The following is a 15,516-nucleotide window of genomic DNA, read 5'->3' as shown; positions in this document are numbered from 1 at the left end:
AGTGGCTACAACATTAGGTACACCTCGAGAATCAGGGGTGCTCACCTGCGTAAATCGTACGGAGATTCTGTAAGACGCAACTTCTGGTATGACATTTTCAAAATAAAGGCATCGTATTTCAAAATACAGATGGCAGCCATTACAAATGTCACGCGCTCTACCAATACTACCTTTGCGATCGACTGGTAGATTGCGATCGACTGGTAGATCGCGATCGACGTGTTGAGCACCCTTGATCTAATTAGAACCAATACAGGATCACTCTCAAATATTCAAAGGTTTTAATTCAACATGTTTTATGATTGTGAACTGTACTGCATCATGCTGAAAGGTGCTACTATAAATTGACTCGTCCTTCAAGCTTAGTATGTTATATTAGATGATTAAAAGCTCTCAATGTGATGCACCATTCTAAACTACAACCAGGATAATGGTAATACAAATAATTTAAAACATTACTATCTTTTTCAGAATGTTGGATACCGATTTTTTCTGTTCAACATTTAGTATATTTCGTAAGTCCTGTATACAGATAGCTAGTGAAGTGACTGGTGAGAGTGTTGTGTTTTTTTTATGTAATATAATTGTATCAACAACATTTTGATGGACGAGTGGTTAGTACATCCGCCGCGTAAGGATGAGGATGTCCTTAGGTGTCAATATAGTGCGAATGCTTTATTGTATGTGCCCAAGGTGTACCCCAGCCCACCCTCTTGAAGATAAGCGCTAAAGTGGATGTATGAAAAATTTTTATTACTATAAATTATAATTATTGGTTGTCATCATTAATACTTGTTTTAATTATATTTTGTACAGGAACTACAGCTCCTGCCCTCCTTAACTCCACATCCAATCAGCTTCTATTGCACTTTCAGAGTGACATTAGCGTTGTGGCTGCGGGCTTTCATCTTGAATACAAAAGTAAGTTCAAGCTTTCGACATCTATGGAATGACTAAGATGCCTGATAGCCAGCAAAATGACAAATCTACTCATGGAAAACAAAGCACGGTTGAATGCAGGGACCCTTACAGAACGGGTTCACGCACCCAAAACCCCCACAGACGTGCGACACACACGTACATAGAGTCAAAGCTTCAACATCAAATAACACGAGTCAGTGACCTGGACTGGTGCTGCAGAAGGACACGGACTCACACACACATATGCCTGGAGGTATATGAACACAAAACGTACACCTACAACACAAAGATTGTCAACATACTTGTGTCATAATGCATGCGGGAAGAATCAACTTCGAAGTGACTTAGTCATGCACATACAAATACACGCAAATAAACACACATGAACACCTGTCAGGTCATGGCTGTGCTTTCCAGGTCATTGTAGTTCGTTTGGCTTAGAATCATTTCTAGATCAATGAACATGTCTCGTTTTGTGAGAATGTGTGAGTTTTTTGTTTTTTTCCTGGGCCTGCCTTCATGTATTTGTGAGTATGCAACTAACTTGCTCTCATTTTTAACTTGGTTGTCTGAATTTTTTTTGTTTGCTCCCCATGGCTTGACTTACCACGCTTTGGAGGACAGTTTACTGTGTTGATGTTTTTGCACATTACCCTTTTGATTTCTTGGTGTTTAATGTTGACTGAGTGGGACGAAATTGTCATATTAGCTTGGATACAAAGGAGTGTTAGGCCCACATACATATCAAATAATACAAAATTAAAATTGTAAAGAGAAAATTACACTGTTGCAATAATACCGGTATTGAAATGTTACAAGATTATTATTCTATATTGTTTTTAGATGGAAAAAATACTTGTATGTATTACAACAACTTGTAATTTTACACATGGAATTTCAAAATTACTTACAACTTTATTTTATTTATTTATTTATTTTTTTAATATTTTATTAAATAAATCAATTAAAAGAAATTTAATTAATGTTTGGAGGTCCATCAAGAAAAGGGACTGTACATGCTGTTCAATGGATCTGTTGTGCCCTCTTTGCGTTACAGATCGGGCAAGACTCTTTATTGTATTTGATGACCGATATAGAAGCAAAAAAAACAACCAAATGATTCAATATTCAATGACTGTATTTGTTTTAATAGTCGGAGTCCTGCACTTGAAAAAAAAAAAAAAACCTCCAAACCTTGAGCAGCATGTTTGTAGCGTAAAAGCTCCAAGCAGGGCCAAATACAACCACTGGCGCCGATATTTTTCGGCAGTGAATAGGATATAATATGTCGACATTGGGCCGTTCGCGTAATGTGGTTGGGACACGTTACGGCTGTTGGGCAGTCAGTGAGTGTCGGTGAATGGCATGGGCCATGTGTGTCCCGCTCTGTCAGCACGAGTCAGCCGTCGCCGGGCCGTCGGTGGGCAGTTAACGGAATCAAAATGGGCAATATGATGTTTCACCTTCACGGGATGCTGGACTTACTACACCCTCTGCAGTGCTGGAGAGGAAAAGTGCTAAAGTCCACAGGAGAGTGTTGCGCTCAGCAAACACACAGGTCCGGGTCCCAACTGAGAGATTGTCTTCAGTGAAGCTAACAGAGCTGGGCATTTTACTAAAAATGGAGCCTGCGTTATTCGTCATCCGTCTGCAGGGTGGGTACCCTTCCGTTGTCCATCATTCGCCTTATTTCCGGGGGGGAAAAAAAAGTACCAGTCTATAGGCCGATCCGCCTCTAATTTTAAATGGCCGTCCGTCAACAAGTCCGACTAAACTTTCACTCACTTTCGCATCCCTACCCCGCCAGTAATATTTGAAATGAAACAAAGGACTCACCACACGAAGGTGCAAATCTCGGCTGCGGCCAATGGGAAACGGAGGCCTCTGTTATAGGAATTGTGGCATTGCCCTCCCCCTCCTTGTAGTGGTATGCCCCAGCAGCAGGAGAGAGGAGCGGTGTACGTGAAGTCAGAATGAGGAAATACAGGCGCGCTTGAATGCAAAATACTGTCTTGTGTCTCTCTATACACAAACAGCCTCGTCGCGGCCATTGAAGACTCATTGCAAAAATAGACGATAGACGATTATTTGAACAAAACGAATAACTCACTGCGCCTTGGAAACTGTTCACAGCCCTGGTCCATCAATCACATCTGTCCCCCAGGCAACTACAACTCACTATTGTTCCTCACCACGCTCGCTGCGTGGTGGTAATGACGGCTGAATGACGGATGAAGTAAAGGGTCGTCTGACTACGCTTAGTCCGTCTATTTTAAAATTGCAACAGTCGTTCGTCAACCGTCAGCAAAACGGGCGTCCGTCAGTGACGGATAGATGGACCGGTCCGTCACATAGGCGGAACGCCCGGAAGTTAGCTCTGGAAGCTAACATACATACAGTACATGTTTTGGGAATGTAAGGCAGTTGTGCTAGCCACGCACAAAGATTCATAGATTGCTCACCATTGTTGCTGATGCGCCTCGAACACGTTACTTGTTATATAAGTGGGAAGGAACGCGTGACAAGTAATATTCTCATCATGTTTCACTCACTGACGGCCCTTTGTCATAAATCTTGTAAGTTTTGACTAAAATGCTGACACTGCCTAGCTGTAGCTGAGTGCCCATAGAGGGTTGCTTTGTCACGCTGTCAGCATTTTAAATGGTATCACATCTTATATTTCTCCGTAGGGAGTGAGAGAAAGAGAGAGTACAAGAAAGAGGGATGGTCAGCCAAATGGACTAGTTTCATTGATCAGTTGTCATGAAGCTCCGACTAATAATGCACCGAGTGTGAATGTCGCATGCAGCTCTTTCACTTGTGCTTCATCTTAGAGAAGTGTCCTCCTCCCCATACAGGCAGGCGAGTGCGCTCCCAAATGTCAGCGCACGTACAACAAGGCAACTGTGTGTCTTTGTGTGTGCTTGGATGCATGCGTATAAGTGTGCGCGCTCTGCGGGATCACATTGTTTTGCTGGTAGGCAGGTAGATGATGAACAAACAAGACCAGACACACATACAAACACACACACAAACATGCACTCCTTTCCACCCTTCCTTCCTTTATTCTTCTTCCGCCCTAGTGTTGCCATGGTAACCACTTACTCCAGGGCAGTCTCCTGCAGAAGTTTAGGATTGAAACACACAAACAAATGGAAGGCGCACACACACGCAGATTCCCTTCTTCTAATGCTAGTTAATGAAGGGCTCACCTCTGTCAACCTGAATGAGTTGAACCTTAATTGTGTTGGGGATATGTACAGTACCTGATCACCTCACTCCATCCCAGAGGCGTTATAAAACATTTCTCCAATCCTACATGTCAACGATAGGAACAAAACAACAAGCACAAGAAGCATCTAGTGTTCATCTGCTGCATGTATTTCATCATCAAATTGATCAAAGCATTATAATTTACTCATAAGTGTTCAATAATTTTGATCATCACGGGACTCATTTATCACAAGCCATGCAAACATCTAGTCCGGAAACGAGATTGCTGTTTTTTGATTAACATTAGGAGCGATCGAGCAAAGGAAAAGCATCGAAAAGTCTATTAAATGTGATGGGGCGTGGATTTTTTTTTTTGCTTTGACTTGCAAGCATACATTTGAGATGCAATCTGAGCAATGTGTGGAATTCATGACCAATTCTTCAAAAAAGAGGGTTCAAGCTGTTTATTGCCACTCGCAGTTGAAACATTTTCAAACTATCGTATTTTTCAGCCCATTGGGCGCACCGTTTTATTAGGCGCAATATGAGCCCTGAAAATGTCAAAGACTAAATACTCAGATTTTATTCTGAAAAAAAAATAACACCGAACGTGCACAAAAAGTACTGTTACTACATAGAAGTAATATTTTCTTAAAGGCTTAAATAATACAGTATAAAGATGAATATGAAATAATCGTTGAAACAACTCATATAATATAGTGGGCCAGTGCCGGTTCTGGCAGATGGTGGCCCCATACAGAGCCACCAACCAAATTTAGAAAAACCCTGTTACCGCAGTTTAATGAGTCCCAAATTCCAAAACACGGTCGGTTAATTAAGACTTTAAATTATCTGTAGGCGTTAGTGTGAAGACTGTCATGTAAGTATGCACCCCCGGAGTCATTGTTTTCCCTTAAACCTTGCAGCGGTTGGTCTGACGACCTGTCCTGAGCCGATGATTCCAGCAAATGGCATAAAAACAGGAGACAGATTCATGGTCAATGAGGTAGTGGCATTCACCTGTGAGCCTGGATACACCTTACAGGTAACACTTATGCCACCAAACTTACAGTAACAATACTATTTTCAAAAATAATTGATTGAATGTGTTTTTTTTTTGTCACTTCAAGGGCCACTCTCATATTTCCTGCATGCCTGGGACTGTGCGCAGATGGAACTACCCACCTCCTCTTTGCATAGGTACAGACACACTCACATGCACACACTCTCACTTAAAGACACAGAGGTTGCTCTTCTGGTTAGTGTTATGAATGATAAAAGGTGCAAAAACGTTTGGAATAAACATCCACCTGCAGTCGATGAACACTGCAAGCAATCGAACACAGTTTACTTTTGATTGATTCACAGTAACATACACAAGGACTAGCGGTTCTGTGAAAGCAGTTTTGTGGCCAAGAGTTAAAGCTTCTGAACTTGTTCACAAAAGAATTGATTACATTGGTGTTTGTGTTATGACCCCAATACTTTACTCTTGGTGAACATCTGTAGCAGGTCAATTTCATTTAAAACCGACCTTGTCCGGGACAAGCTATTCTTAGCCGGGCATCCTGCTCCTCTCGCCGCAGTGTTTGTGTATAAACGTCGTAAACGTACAGTATGACAAATCAAGTGGTACTGCAACAAAATGGGGTTTTTTTTGCTTAAATTCAATTTGAATGACTATATGAATTTTAAACAATATTTGGTCTTTCAAGTAATTTTGTTCAATACAGCCAAGAAATTAGGTTCTTTTTCAGTGATTCACAAATTACTGTCTCTCTTGCTGAAATCTCCACTAGCACAGATAAATGAAGGAATAGAAGTTATACTTCAAATGAAAAAAAAGAAAGAAAAGGGAAAAAATTAAAACATTAAATTACAAAAATTAAGCAGCAATATTGTGCCGAAGTCGTAATATTGTTATTGTTATTGTTGTTATTTTGCAACAAAAATATTGGGAAAAATGTAATCCCTTTGTAATATTAAGAAATAAAATTGTCATTTTAATGAATGAGTACCGCAGGAACTGAAATGTAATGCTCTTAGTCCAGCGATTGTTGTCTATTTCTCCAGACCTCCAATATACAAATAGTCATCGGGTAACATCACTATAAAATATTATTAAAAGCACTACTGTCTGGATAATAATGACCAAACCCACCAAAAGAGGTGATTTTAGTATGCTTCTGTGGGACAGACTTACACTGTCTTTAGACTGTTTAAAAAGCAGAAACATATAGTGAAGAGTGGTAGTGACGAGTAACTTGATAGGATCCTCGAAAGTCCCCATCTCAAGATAAGTATAAATTTGCGGTCATACTATTACGAGTGACTTGTTATTAGATTGCTTATGGGGAAAAAGAAAAAAACAAACATTTTATCTCCTCTTAAAAATTACCTTTGTTCTTTTCAATGTGGCTTTGCTAGCTGCCGCTGAGGCAGTTTTAATACTTGCCTTTATTTTGCCTCTTTTTGCTTTTGTTGGTGTTTTTCCCCATTTGATATTGTTTGTGTTGAAGCTAGAGTGGAGTGAAGTTCATCAATCTTGCTTTCACGATGTGTAATTTTACATTACTGAGTATTAATACTGCCTCTGACTCGAGTCAGTCGACGGCCGCAAAGTATGAGGAAATGCTGAAAAATCAGTGTGCATTGACGGCAGAGGAGGAGGAAGTGATAATCATTCGCCGAATCAGCGGGCAGGACCCGGTCATGTGCCAAAACGGTCACCGTGAAGAGCAATTCTGTTGCACCACGAGCCATATGGATTACGAGGAAAACTTGGCGACCGCGCAAGCACGCTAAACAAAAGCTTAAACACACACACACACTCAGAAAAGAGTCGCCGAGTTGAACCAACAAATATAAACGCACGCACGCACTCACGCACATACACACTCAGTACTTTAGCGAGCAAGTCCAACGTGACATCCTGGATGATCGGTTAACATGCAGTTTACACGCTTTTAGTCCACATCATTCCTAACTAGCCTGTATTCCCGAGGCATGTTGCACAAACTACGACGGTTTATTAGTGTGACGACAGCATACACCCAAACTTGAATAAAGTCACAAGTCTACATATCACAGCGATCAATGAGTGGGAAAATGTACTTTTAGGTAAATTGCGGTTTTGTTATTCAACTTTATTCTGAATACATTTGGCAACGTATGAAAATGGGTGTTGTCATGACGACGTCTTTTTTTCCCCTCGCTGGGTGACACTTCGTCACAAATCAAATACATTTTTTCTCATTCTGATCGCTGTAGTAGTTGGCAGTGGTACACCAGTTCTTACTGCAGCTCAAAATGTCACATCATTATGGAATAACAGCAGAGACATTTAAATGACATAAATATTCCCAAAAATCAATGTAACTCTACACATAATTTTTTGTTCTTTTTTGTTAAGTACTGTCATAGAATATCATTGTTTTGCAGAAGCTGTATTTAGCAATTTAAAAGAGATGTTGTTCACTAACGCTGTACATCCAAAATTGGTCTGTGAAGCAAGTGCAGATTTAAAATATTTTTTTGTAGAATATCGTCCAATTATCGTTATCGAGTTTTTTGAAAAAATAACGATATATATATATATATATATTTTTTGCCCATATCGCCCAACCCTAGTTGAAGCGCATGTGGTGCCTCGTTAACACTAGCCTTTCTTTCCCTCATCCCGTCAGCTCGTTGTGGCGGGGCATTGTCTGAGGTCACTGGAGTGATTCTGAGTCCGGGTTTCCCAGGCAACTACCCTGGCAACCTAGACTGCACCTGGCAAATTATCTTGCCAACAGGATATGGTTAGTATTATGGGCTGGAAGATAATTCCTTGAGAGGATGAAGCACTGTCAGTACATCTTTTGGTGTAGTTAGCAGGAGTGATACATGGTTTATTAAAAGCCTTATTGCATGTTTAATTAGAGGCAAATGTGTGATGTCTTGTGTTTTAAATTTGACATTGATAACGTCTGGTTGTAGGCTTGGAATATGTGCAAGAAATGTGCTTGCTCTTCCCTGAATTTGTGTTGAGAAATTTAACAGTGAGCGCATTCCTTTCCCTGTGTTTATATTTGTCATATTTCAAAATGATGCTAGTATATTTCATATGTCAATATTAAATTGTTTAAATTGTTTGTTTTGTATTTCATCCCAGGAGCCCATATTCACTTCCAAAATTTTTCCTCTGAAGACAACCATGACTTCCTAGAAGTGCGGTCGGGACCACAGCACAGCTCGTCCCTCATTGGACAGTTCACTGGTTCACAAGTCCTGCCCTCTCTTCTAAGCACCACCCACCAGACCATCATTCACTTCTACAGTGACCATTCAGAGAACAGGATGGGGTTTAAACTCACGTATCAAGGTGAGTTGCCCTTTGATGGTCACGAGTGACATCAATCGGTTTGCTCCAAACAGAAAATGAACACTTTTTTAATTGAAATTGACAAACCAAACAGCCTTGAACCATCTGTTTAGTTTCACTCAACTCAACTCACGCATGTTGTTTTGATGATGAAATTAAAAAAAAAAAATGCTTCATTGCATGGTACTGATAGATTATGATTGATTGGCATCCAAATGCAGCAGCCCCCTTCAACTAATGGAGAGTATGATGAAAGGTTTCAAGCTTTCATCAGTGGAGAAGTGATTTTTAAGAATTTTTTTTTTTTTTTCAATACAAACCATATGGCTTTGCTCTAATCATTTAAAAGGGATGGAATGTAAGCAAAGCCCCCATGAGGAGCTGACATATTGCCTACTTTGCTCTTACCCTCGAGTGGTTCTCATCAAAAACACAAAGCATGTCACTGTGGGTCTGCCTGGCAGCATAACCTGTCTTGCTAAAGGACACACAAGCTCACCTACATTTACATGCATGAGATAATTGCCCCTGTATTCACCCTAATTTGCAACGGTCAAGTCCTGTCACTCTGATTCATGTCCCTTCTAAATCCCATGGTCTGTACAGAGACTATGTTAGCTGTCCCAACTGGGCTGGGAGAAATAATATTTTTAAATACAGTACTGTATTAGTGTTTGGATAGGGATGGAGAATATTACAAATGAAATTTGGTGATTAATTGTTCATTAGTTGCATTCTTTTCAACTTGATCGCCTTGTGTGAGGAATGCACCTTTATTTCTTGCCTAATGTGTATACAGTAAAACAAGATCACAAAACCAAATGAGATCAAATCATGAATGAGTAGCAGATCTTTCCAAAAATAAACTAAGAACTCTAAATTCCCCCCCTCTTCTATCTTGCCACAACTGAAATTCCAGTCCAATATTATACTATAATTCTGTCATTATATGCAAACGCCACACAGGGAGGCTGGGCCCGGGATCGAACCCACGACCTCTGAACTGTGAGGCGGACGTGCTAACCAGTTGACCACCGTGCTGCCCACTCCACAACCTGTTCCACCAAATTTATGTATATATAATCGTGCCTTGAGGTATGAGTAATTTGTTCCTTCACCACCAAGATGATTTGAAATATGAGTGTACTGACTTACAATTGTGGTCACAGAACGAGTAAAACTCGTATGTCAAGGCAGGAATGTGTATGAGTGTTGTTTTGTTTTGTTTCTTTCTATTTTGTTTTGTTTCTTTTTGTTTTGTTTTGTTTTGTTTCTTTTTGTTTTGTTTTGTTTTGTTTTGTTTAACCATCACATAGAGCTAAAAGCCCACTGCAGCTGAGTCCTGTCATTCTGAAGTATCCTTTGAGACATCTCCCATCTGGACACATGACTGTTGAGCAAATACAAAATGGCAACATATGTGTGCCAGTACACATCTTTCAACGTGTATACTGTGCTGCAAATTGCCCTTACCTTTTTCAACACATTTACTTTACAGTTCCGCCAATTTTCTTATCAGTCATGCCTGCTTTTATTCAGGACTTTTAATGTTGTGTGCCCAAAATGAACCATTAATGTTCTTGAAGCTTGTGATGCAAATTAATGCATCCTACATGTGCCAGATAACTACAGTATGTAGGATACCTGTCCATGGGCATTAGTGCTAATCCGGTCAATCTGAAAGGGTTTTGATCCAGTTTTGGTTCGTGACTGAATTGGTTTTGCCCATCACATTGCGTTTGGCCAATATCATTGTGCATGAAATATGTTCAAATGATTTTTAATACATTTTATGTACTAACGTAATGTCTGTCTTTAGCTTATCAACTTCAGAACTGTCAGGATCCTTCTCCTTTCGCCAATGGTGACATCATCAACAGTGACTACAGTGCAGGCCGGTCAATAACATTCCTGTGTTATCCTGGCTATGTTTTGATTGGACACCCAGTCCTGACATGTCTGCACGGGACCAACCGAAAGTGGAACCACCCATTTCCACGCTGCGAGGGTAAGAACAAGTCAATATGGTGCATTAAAGTCTTGTATATCTAGGTTTCATACTTAGTTTTGAATAGTGATGGAGAGAAATCAATCAATAATTGAAACAGTTTTTTTTTTTGTTTTTTTTCATGAAATGGGAGACTGTCTCTCCTCTATTTTTAATGGTGATGGGTTTTTTTCTGCCCGGAGGATTTGTGCCATTGCACAAGTGTCTGCGTGGATGTAGCTCAACTTCCACAGCGGATGTCATGTTATTCTTGAGAACACAATGCAGATACATTGGACCAAAATAACAAGCACCTCTGCTATTTGCAGCCTATGCTGCTATGGTTATTTCAAGACACAGACAATCAAAAATCAATTCATTACAACACACTAAATTTTAATAGATTATAATGCCCATTCCTACTTGAGCTTGAGCTAGCGTTTGGCTCGAGCCCCTCTTCCATTTTTCTCAAGTCTTGAAACATGTTTTAAAATTGTCCTTAACTTTCAGATAAATAATATTTTATGACTGTGCCTTTATAGCTCCCTGTGGCTACAATGTCACAGCTGAAAATGGGACCATTTATTCGCCTCAGTACCCGAATGAATACCCCAACTCTCAAGACTGTAGCTGGCTCATCGCCGTTCCACACGGACATGGAGTTTACATCAACTTTACCTTGTTGCAGACTGAGCCTGTCACTGATTACATTGCCGTATGGTAAGTGTAACCCCACTGGAATGTGCAAATAAAATGCACTCCTTTTGATCTATGGACAGACTTTTCTAGTTGTATGTATGTTTATTATTATTGGTATATTTGCGGTGGTGTACAACTGTATTGCACCATACACCATACTCATATCGCTAAAAACATTACAAATACTCTATATGTATTTGACAGCCTTTCAGTGTGATGCACTGCAGAATTTGTGAGACAGCTCATTACAGGTGCAAGTGTATCATATTTTATGGCTCTGAGTATATGAGTCTCATTGTACTGGTTGCTTTTTGGTGGATTTGCAGGGATCCCAAATACATAGCCTCCTGATACATACGGTTTATGCACACCCTGGCCCTACTGTAGCTATAATGGGATTCAGTGTGGGGCTAAGATTGTAATACAGGGAGTGTGAGAGCAATGAATTTACAATGGGACCACTGACCAATTTAATCTGACTCAGTGGACCAGCCACGACAGAGCCCAAGAGCCCAGGGAGTCTCAGTAACTCTGGTAGAAATGATCAGATTCAGTGGGGAGTGGGGAATGTAATGAAAGGAGTACTGGAGCTGGGTTCTCAAATCCAGAGGGACTGGGCTCCATCTGATAAGTTTGGGTCACCTCTGGACAATATTCTCACTTACGAGTTGCTTGCTTGTGTGTCTGTGAATTTACTTTGAGTGGAACTAAAATCAAGTGAAACTGGTCTGACCGTTTAATTTGAGGGCATAAGAGTCAAGCTATAGAGTGAGCAGTTCAAATGCAGGCACTTTGAAAGTCATATATTCACAATGCAATCAGTGAGCACTTGCTTCCAATTGTGCTGCCCTTCAGAGTCTATTGGTATATGTTAGGAAAAGCCCACAACCATGTGAGTCAACAGTTGCGGGAGGATTTTGATGATGCTTATGATGCTTATGCTCACGGAACACTGCGCTGACCGGTAGAAAATCCCTTTTCGACGTGACAGTGTAGCAAAAATAAATAATATAAATTACAATGTGACATTAGTTAAAACAAGAATTGCACAGATCAATTTACATATACCTCTTTAAAGGGAAGTCAACTCAAACATATTTTTTTCAAGAATATATTTATGGGCTCAGGTTATGACCAATCATGGCTGACCTGTTTTCTGAAGCTGAGCTGTGATTGGTCGTTACCTGAGCCCTGAGCAGCTGTGATGTCATTTTCAGTCGACAGAAGTGACAAAATGCCCGCCCCATAAAATGTCTAAAAAGGGGTGGATTTTACTGCTTAACTCTTATTAATCCACAAACGCAATATTAATCAGAATGCTGTGTTTCAACTAGCGGGCATGCTGGGAACATATTCTTGAAAAATATGTGTCTGTTAAGAATATATTTGGAAGCAAATAGGATTGCCGAAAGGAGCTTATTTTTCGTCTTCATCTTTTTTTCATCGATTGGTCAAAACTAAGTAGATATGGCTGCTTTACTGTCCTTAATCGGGTTGTCCAAATAATAAACGATTATGCACTATCATCAGGATTTGTATTTGTATGATTTCAGCAATTGTATGCCAACAATGCGGTATCAGTGTCACATGCACAAGATATCATGATATCATGCAAGTTTCACATGCATTGAGATGACATTGAAACAAGCTGTTCCAGCATCTACTATCCATGCTGCCCCTTTCACTGCCCTTAGAGTGAAATAAACATTAAAAAAGCTAGAGGTTGCATTTAATGATGCATCCAAAACATTTCTCATGGCCTCTGAAGGGACTAATGAAAGTTGTATGTTTGCAACTCTTAATGGTCCACCGCTGTGTTGACGACTATCGTAGAGCTCTTTGGTTTATCAAGTCTGCTGTTGGATCCCTGGGACCAAAATAAAACAAGTGAGGTAACATTTTGTTTTTGTGCTGTTGGGACCTGCTAAATCTGTTCCCGATCCTAATTTAAAGGTAGGGCTGGATGATTATTGGAAAAAAAATAATAACCACGATTATTTTGATCAAGATGGAAATCACGATTGTTAGAATGATTATTCATTGATTTCAAAACTTAGTATTTATTAAACTTTTTCAACTACTCTAAACTATCATTATAGGCTCATGCTGATTCATCCCTGCGTGTCGAACACTTTATCCTTGAACAGTGTTGTTTTCGTCAACGATGACGACAACGGAAATATTTCGTTAACGCCCCTTTTTTCATGACGATAACGAGACGGCGAAGAGCTAAACGTGGCTCTTTGATGACGAAAACATGACGTGACGTACATGAATTTTCGGTGACGAGATAAGACTGGACAAAAGTGTTAGCGTGTGGTCCGTCAGACGTTCAAAATGTATGACATCCCTTCCTATTGTGCACTTAATCTGTCTTTCAAAAAGTTGCAACGCTGCAAATATTTTGATAAAAAGCATGTCACATACATTTTCAAATTCTGTTATATAAGGATGGCTTGCTTCAGTTTATGTAAAGCACGCTTGGTAAAAAAAAATAATAATAATGCTACTCGAACTTAATATTGCTTCTACTGCAAGTCCTTTTTTTAGCATCTATTCTGGCTTCTCCCTTCACCAGTCCTCTTTTGTTCCATGTTCTCATTAATCATACTAGTGCTGAATGCCGCTTCTTGTACATTGCTACAGTATGTTCTTCATATCTCACTGATTTGTGCTGCTTTTGGGCTCAGCATACCCATTAACTCCTGGGGAACGGTGGCAGCGACTGCATCCAAATGTCAGGGGATGTTGCCAAACGTTCGCTGTTGTGTTTTGCCTGCTGCTGAATGACACCAGCACACTGTTTCTTGCATTCGGTGATAGTTGGATATTATTTGCAAGTACACACAGTTGTGTCCAAAATCCTATCATGGGTAGGACTGCTGTATTCATTTGAGATGTTTTTCAATCTATTTGATCAATTCTTTTTCCAGGCTGGAGGCCTTAGGGTGGTAGCCTACTTTATCAATTCCAAAAGCAGTTTTGATTGCGCTTCCAATCATTGTCCTGTTGGAACGTTTTGGCCGTTGGAACGTTTAGCTGTTGATTTAAGGTGAATTCAAATATTTCAGATTACTTTAGCTCCTTGTTCTATACTGGTGACACAATGGTTCCACTCAACTGTTAAAGCCCCCAAGTATACTACCTTCATTTTCATGATGATTGTAGACTGTCGTATCTGCTCACCACAACTGTACATACTCCATTTGACAGCATCGAATCCAATCATTGCTGTTGTTATTTAGCAAGACAATGTTACTTAGACAAAGATACTCCACTCTGCATTCTTCCAAGCCAGAAAAGGTGACACGTATGATGTATTGCAATATGGTAATATTACGCTGATATTTCACATTTGAATCTCCCTTTACAGTAAGCATCGTAGTCACAAATCCAAATTCTCACATATACATTTTGCATATCCAGCAAAGACATCAGTTTACTTTGAAATGATTTTGGGGAGCACATTCATCTTTCTGTCTTCTAAAATATATACTATACATGTATCATTCCTGTTCAAATTTGTGGTCAGCTGATGTTAAAACAAACTCAAAACAAACTAGCTCACAAACTTGCACCATGCACTCGGTGGAAGAGATGCCTTGATAAAAGATATGAACAGCCAGCTCCAGTTAAGTGCAGGATGTTATCGAGCCAAAGGAGAATTTTTGCACTTTTCAAAATTAAGCATGAATTATAGATACAAGACACCAAATAATCTACTAAATCAAATTGTAGAAAATAGAAGGAGGGCTTGGCAATAAATACTGTGGTTGTGTGAGTTTCAGGCGGAAAAACAAGAACCTCTCAACACTCCATATTCAATTTGTCTTAAATAGACAAATAGTACATTTTGATTCACTAAATGAGTTCCAACACCTACAGAGGACCTTGAATTATTGAGCAGCCAAGAGATTCCAGGCACTCTTTTTGAATTAAAATTTTACCAGCCTTGTTTAATCCAAATGCATGCTCATTAAAAACAAAAAGGTGCATTTAGGAACTTTAGAAAATGTAACCTTTCAACGGCGTTCAATATTTAATGAGCTAAGTTAAGCCGTTAATCCAAGGGCTTTGTTCAATGAACTTGTTTGTAAAAGGGTGAAAATGCAAACAAAGGTACCAAAATATAAATCACTGCCACCCCAGACCTAGATGAACATGCACTACCTACCGTATATAATAGCTTCTCATAATAGCTTCTCATTTATTCTCGTTTTACTTCCTCTTCACAACAAGATGTACCTAGTTTCATTGTGAAGCAGTAAATATATAGTTAAAATTAGACAGCAAATGCTACTCGACGGCAGCAAATTAAAAGTTATGTCAA

The 15,516-nt window shown here is 39.7% G+C and overlaps 1 protein-coding gene across 1 annotated transcript in view; it reads left to right on the top strand.

The window, feature by feature from the left end:
* Positions 1–15,516, top strand: part of LOC147149956 (CUB and sushi domain-containing protein 1-like) — a 434,959-nt gene that overhangs the window by 366,518 nt on the left and 52,925 nt on the right. Inside the window, exons 40-46 of the mRNA XM_086024950.1 lie at positions 817–921; positions 5,061–5,179; positions 5,265–5,334; positions 7,821–7,937; positions 8,291–8,500; positions 10,320–10,508; positions 11,030–11,207. Of these exons, the coding sequence (XP_085881076.1) occupies positions 817–921; positions 5,061–5,179; positions 5,265–5,334; positions 7,821–7,937; positions 8,291–8,500; positions 10,320–10,508; positions 11,030–11,207 (988 nt within the window). The remainder of the gene's footprint in view (positions 1–816; positions 922–5,060; positions 5,180–5,264; positions 5,335–7,820; positions 7,938–8,290; positions 8,501–10,319; positions 10,509–11,029; positions 11,208–15,516) is intronic.

The sequence above is a fragment of the Filicampus tigris genome, chromosome 3, assembly GCF_054856515.1.
Source record: "Filicampus tigris isolate MCC_2025a chromosome 3, RoL_Ftig_1.0, whole genome shotgun sequence".
Taxonomy (NCBI): Eukaryota; Metazoa; Chordata; class Actinopteri; order Syngnathiformes; family Syngnathidae; genus Filicampus; species Filicampus tigris.
This window is presented reverse-complemented; position numbering and strand designations above follow the sequence as displayed.